At 36.3% G+C, this 6,000-nt stretch overlaps 1 protein-coding gene across 1 annotated transcript in view; it reads left to right on the top strand.

The window, feature by feature from the left end:
* The first annotated feature begins 2,297 nt into the window (after positions 1 to 2,297).
* The window catches only part of Dcc (DCC netrin 1 receptor), a 722,447-nt gene continuing 718,744 nt past the window's right edge, over positions 2,298 to 6,000 (top strand). Inside the window, exons 1-2 of the mRNA XM_059246128.1 lie at positions 2,298 to 2,304; positions 2,537 to 2,896. Coding sequence (XP_059102111.1) covers positions 2,298 to 2,304; positions 2,537 to 2,896 — 367 coding nt within the window. The remainder of the gene's footprint in view (positions 2,305 to 2,536; positions 2,897 to 6,000) is intronic.

The raw sequence follows: 6,000 nt of genomic DNA, 5'->3' as shown, positions 1-6,000 counted from the left end.
TTCAAAGCCATATATTTAAAGTATAATTGTTATGAGGAGAATAAAAAAAAAGCTCAAATTACCAATGAGTAACAAGGGTAATTGTGTCACAGAAAAATTAATCTTTATTTAACTTTCCTAAACCATGCACTCACAGCACTGAAGACTGTCATAACCTCCCTGTTTCACAGTAAGTAGATTATTTATTTGTGATAATGGGCACATATGCTCATTAACATGCTGTCATAAACAGCTGTGCTAAATGTATTATGTGCTCTGTGACATAAATAATGTACTCAGCATGAGGTTGTGTTTAAAATATAGGCCCCGGGTAGAACAAAAATGCAATAAATGTTTTTTAATATAGTTGCCTAGTCTTGCATTCTGAATTTATTTCTTCTGTTTTAATGCTACTTAAATGGAAATTGTAGTCATTATTCTGATGAAGCATCTTGACATTCAATAACATTAGAATATTTTTATGATTTCTTGCCCTTAGTGTACCTCCAGCCAGGTATTTCCCACTAGTGGTTCTTTCTGACAAATAAGAAAGATTTATTTAACTTAGAATCTATCTGCATATCAGTAGACTTAGTAAGTTCCATTGAGGGAAGATGCCTTCGACTCATTCTTGTGCCAATCCTTTCCAAAATGAGAGCTGAGTTGAAATATCTCCTGTTTCAGGGAATACTTCCATTTTATATGTGAAGGACATGAGTACTGAGGATATTACAAGAACATTTAGAATTTCACGTATTTAAATGATATAGACTGGACAAGAAGCAAGAGATTTAGACTCTCAATTGGATGCACTTTCTACTAGAGAAACAGATTGCTTCATTATAATTAGACTGGTTATACAAAGGACATGGAAAGGATCAAATTGGAGCCATTAATGGCCTTTACCTTTATCATTTAGAGTTACTATGATTTTATAATCAATATTAGTTTGAACAAATCTGTATATGTTTTCTCTGGATAAGTGAACTAGTTGCATGGAGTTACTATCTGATCAGAAGTGATGCAGTTCACTGGGATGCCGTTCACTGGGATGCCACAGACTTAAGGTCCAGCTTTAGAAACATTGTGTGTATGCACTGGGAACCCTGGAAGAAAACAGTTGTAGCGCCCACATTTTCACTGGAGAACAGGAATATTTCTGACCATGACAGCTAACATAGGCCAGCCCGTGATGAGAATACTGATTCCATTAATTTAGATGTCTGCCATTTAAATCATAGAAAGCTGGTAAGTTTTCAAAAAACCTCCAACAATATTCCCAGTTTAGATAATTAAATTAAGAATGCTAAAAAAAACCAAGGTTGCCATTGTGAGAAGAATGAAAGCTTTAAAGGTGTTTTCATGAAATTAAATGCAGCTTCAAATGAATAAGGGGCACTTATAAGAAATTGATCATTACATGTATGTTTTCATGCAAAGTGGTTCAGAAAAAAAAGTGGGATTAGTGGCCAAAGAGTTCAGTTACACCTTAGCAAAGATGCAATGCTAGAAAGAAAACACTAGGAGAGGAGAGATTGTAGGACTCTTAGCCTTAGAGATTGTTCAAAATTGAAAACTGTCTTGACTGGAAAGACTTAGTTACATACCTGTCTATGCAAAGCGTGCAAACCCGGTGACCTCCTGAGAACTTGTCAAGGCCTTTGATTTAGCAATCTAAGTACTAGTAATGACTGTACTACCAATCTTCTTTAGTTATGCCTGCTCCAGCCCCTCAGGATTCTTTTTTTGTTTGTTTGTTTTGTTTTGTTTTTCGAGACAGGGTTTCTCTGTGTAGCTTTGCGCCTTTCCTGGAACTCACTTTGGAGACCAGGCTGGCCTCGAACTCACAGAAATCTACCTGCCTCTGCCTCCCAAGTGCTGGAATTAAAGGCATGCGCCACCACCGCCCAGGGCCCCTCGGGATTCTTAAATACTATTCTGATCCTTCAGTTGACTGCTTATGTCTGTTCTGTTTACGACAATTCAACTATAATATCCTCTTAGCTAAACCTGCAAGAAACTTCTGGAAAGAGATAGAGTAATTTCAGGGGTTTTATGCAGCAGCCCTATGACTTTCGCAGGCAGATGACATTTACCTGTTTAACTCACCTAAGGTCTATTCTAAATAACTTTGTCTACACCACTGATTTTCATTTCTGTAAAATAAAACGGGCAGATTAAAAGTTACTAAGAAATGTTAAAATGCAGATAATGAGATTAATCAAGTCTCTCAAGTCCTAGCTGCACTCTGGTGAGACTTAAAAGTATCTGGTTTTATATAGAAAAATACTCATTTTGTCTGTCTAAATTTTCAAGTAATGACTGGTATGTAATCATATTCTTATCTATAACTTATAAATTATTATTTTTATTAGTAATATTTTCTGGACAAGTTGCTTCATTAGTTGGTGCTCATGTGAATATTTTTCTTTTGTTTAAGACAGTATTCCTGATCTTAAATTTATCTATACTTGGAGATGAAATTAAAAGGCTTTTTTTTTTTGAAAAATAAGTTTTGTGAGCAAATGTTGAGGAAATCAAACTTGAAATTTCTCAGAATGCACGAATTCATTGTCCTTCTTCTCTCTTATTTCAGGTTTTCAAATTAAACCTTTCACATCCCTTCATTTTGTGTCTGAACCTGCTGATGCTGTCACTATGCGGGGTGGAAATGTCCTGCTCAACTGCTCCGCAGAGTCTGACCGAGGAGTGCCTGTCATCAAGTGGAGGAAAGATGGCCTCATCCTAGCCGTGGGCATGGACGACAGGAAGCAGCAACTCCCTAATGGATCTCTGTTGATACAAAACATACTTCATTCCAGACACCATAAGCCAGATGAAGGACTTTACCAGTGTGAGGCATCCTTGGGAGATTCTGGTTCAATTATTAGTCGGATAGCAAAAGTTGCAGTAGCAGGTATGTAGATATTTTCTTTTCTCCTGCTTCACTTGTCTTTTCTATCTTTTTTTTGGAATAAGCAATAATCCTTGTAAAAGCAATATACTTTTTAAGACTTTTTATTTTTAATTAAAATAGTTATATCTTATAAGTTGTCTGTCCTATGGAGTTTGTGATTGTATCAAGCTAACCACATATTTATTTGTGTGGTGAAAACACTTGAAATTACTCTTTTAGCAATGGTGAAACACACAACAGAATTATAACTATGACCACCATGCTGAATAATCAGCCTAGAATATATATTTCCTCTAATTCAGTCTCTGCCCCGCATTCTGATAGCTCCCCATTTCTCACCTATCTAACCCACCAAGCTTCTGGTAATTTTTACTCTGTTTTCTGTAGGTGTGATTTAATTTAAATTCTACATGTATGGAATCTAAATGCAGGAATTATTTGTCTTCTCCTTTTTGACTTATTGTACTCAGCGAAATATGTTTTAGGTTCAGCAACATTGCTAAAGTAACAAATTTCTTTCTTTTTATGGATTAATGGTGTTCCATTGTGCATGTATCCCACAGTTTCTTTACCTGTTCATTTGCTGATGGCCACATAGGTTGATTATAAACTTTGACATTGTGGCTAGTGTTGCAGGAAGCATGGGGTTACAGACATCCCCTTGCCTCATTAATTTCATCCCTAGGAGATACATGGATCCAGTGATAGGCTTATAACATTGTATGCTGCATCCACTTTTAGTTTGCTGAGGAACTTATCCATAATGGCTATTTTTTAGTTTTTCATACATTTGTAAATGAAATAAAAGAGGGTTAAATGACTGATAGATCTTTTATTAACTTTCCTTTTTCAATTAACACAGAAAACAGCAGGTGTATCTCAGTAGTGTGTATCACTTTGGGTGATTTGCTTTCAAGACAAAGCTGACTCATGCAGATTCACTGCTTACATGAATGGGAGGACATTTTATTAATAAAGTATTAGAAAAATCATACCCTAATCAATTCTATTTTACAGATTCAGTGGTGTTAAACTTTTGTAAAAATCGATGCTTTAAGCCCTGACAGCAGTATATTTTATTTTAATCACAGTGTCCTAATCCATAACATAGACCTCAAGTGAGAAATAAAAATGTTCCATTAGTGCTTTCAAATGCAGCTTCCTTATTGACATGTCAGTTCAGTGTCTGAAGATAAGACAGACACTTTCCTTTGCATCTGTGAACATAAAAAAATATGCAGAAATTAGTAAACAGGATGGGTGGAATATTTTGGTACTCAGGATTTTTCCATAGCTGCTCCATCTTTTCAGCTGGAGGAGGACCATGAGCATTTTCTGTTACCCATGCAGTGCTAGATCTGTGGGGAAATGTATCAAATCTTTGCTTTTACTGGTTTCTGTAATGACTTAACAACTTAAATTTTAACTGTGATGTATTACACATAGTTGTGTTTGTGTGCATATGTAAAATAAATATAGACAAATATATATAATTTGATATGAACATCAAGTACAATGAACAAAACAAAATAAAGTTAAATTCATCTAATGATTAAGAATGTTTTGAAGGGCTGGAGAGATGGCTCAGAGGTTAAGAGTACTGGCTGCTCTTCCAGAGGTCCTGAGTTCAATTCCCAGCAACCACATAGTGGCCCATAACCATCTGTAATGAGATCTGGTGCCCTCTTCTGGCCTGCAGACTTACAGACAGACATTACACTGTATACATTAATAAATAAATAAATCTTAAAAAAAAAAAAAGAATGTTTTGAAACTATTTCCAATGTTAGTCTTTCATTTTCACTAAAACATAAAGCAAGTATAGTGTCCAAAAGAGTGTTATACAGCCATTTAATTCTGTCCTAGATGTCATCTAGTCAAGATGTATCCTGAAAGATTGGTCAGAATAAGGACTTGTTTTTGCAAATAACACTAAAAAGAGAGTTAATCAGGACCCTGCATACCACCAAACTCTTCTCCTCTCTCTCTCTCTCTCTCTTCTCTCTCTCTCTCTCTCTCTCTCTCTCTCTCTCTCTCTCTCTCTCTCTCTCACACACACACACACACACACACACACACACACCCCACACACACACACACTCAAACTCTCTCAGCTATGGAAAGATATGATGTGAAGCTGTGAAGAACTGGATTTCACACAGACATGTTAAGATAATGCAGCTTAGCTTCCTGACACATTTATTGACATCTTTTCTCCACCAAGGACTCACAACCAATGGTTTTACCTTCTCAGAATGACCGTGTTGCAATCCTGACTCTGCAGTTACTAACATTATGAGCTTTGATCTTCGGAGGATTAGTATCCCAAAGGAAGGCATACAGTGAAAGCTAAAATGTGCTTTCTGGCATGTAGAAATAGTCAACAGGGTGTCACCTGGAAAGAGCCATAAATAAACCAAATGCTTCTGACTCTAATCTCAGAAGACCAGCTTCTAGAACTCCTATTATATATAGACTACTCAATTTATAGCATTTTGTTATATCAAACTCAAGTAGACTCATTCATATCAGTTACATCAGTCTTTCCCAAAGCTAATGTGTTCTTCTGGGTAGTGTCCTCATTATCAGCAGATTGGCCAGCCATTCTGATTTGCCCTAGATGGACCTGAGCTTGGCATTTGGATGTCTCATATTCTGGGAAAGCTTGCAGTGGCCAAGCAAAACTGAAATGTTTGTTCATCATACTTAAAGGCAACCCTGCTTGATTTAGTAATGACATCATAAGAAAGTGTTTCTCAACCTTCCTAATGCTGTAACCCTTTAATACAGTCCCTCGTGTTGTGGTGACTTCCAACCATAAAATTATTTTATTGATACTTTATAATTATAATTTTGCTACTCTAATCAATTGTAACATAAATATCTGATATATAGGATATTTGATATGCAACCCCTGTGAATGGGTCATTTGACCTCCCCAAAGGGATTGTGACCCACAGTTTAAGAACTACTGTCCTCTGGAGACAAGTGGGGAGATATCCTAATCAATAATACCAAGGTTTAAGCTATCTGGAGCTGGTGAGTGATGAGTATTTGGAATTTGATTGATGCATATAACGTGTAGGGAGGATAGGACTTTAACG

The sequence above is a fragment of the Peromyscus eremicus genome, chromosome 19 (genome assembly GCF_949786415.1).
Source record: "Peromyscus eremicus chromosome 19, PerEre_H2_v1, whole genome shotgun sequence".
NCBI lineage: Eukaryota > Metazoa > Chordata > Mammalia > Rodentia > Cricetidae > Peromyscus > Peromyscus eremicus.
The sequence above is the reverse complement of the archived record's forward strand: the minus strand, read 5'-3'. Positions and strand labels throughout refer to the sequence as shown.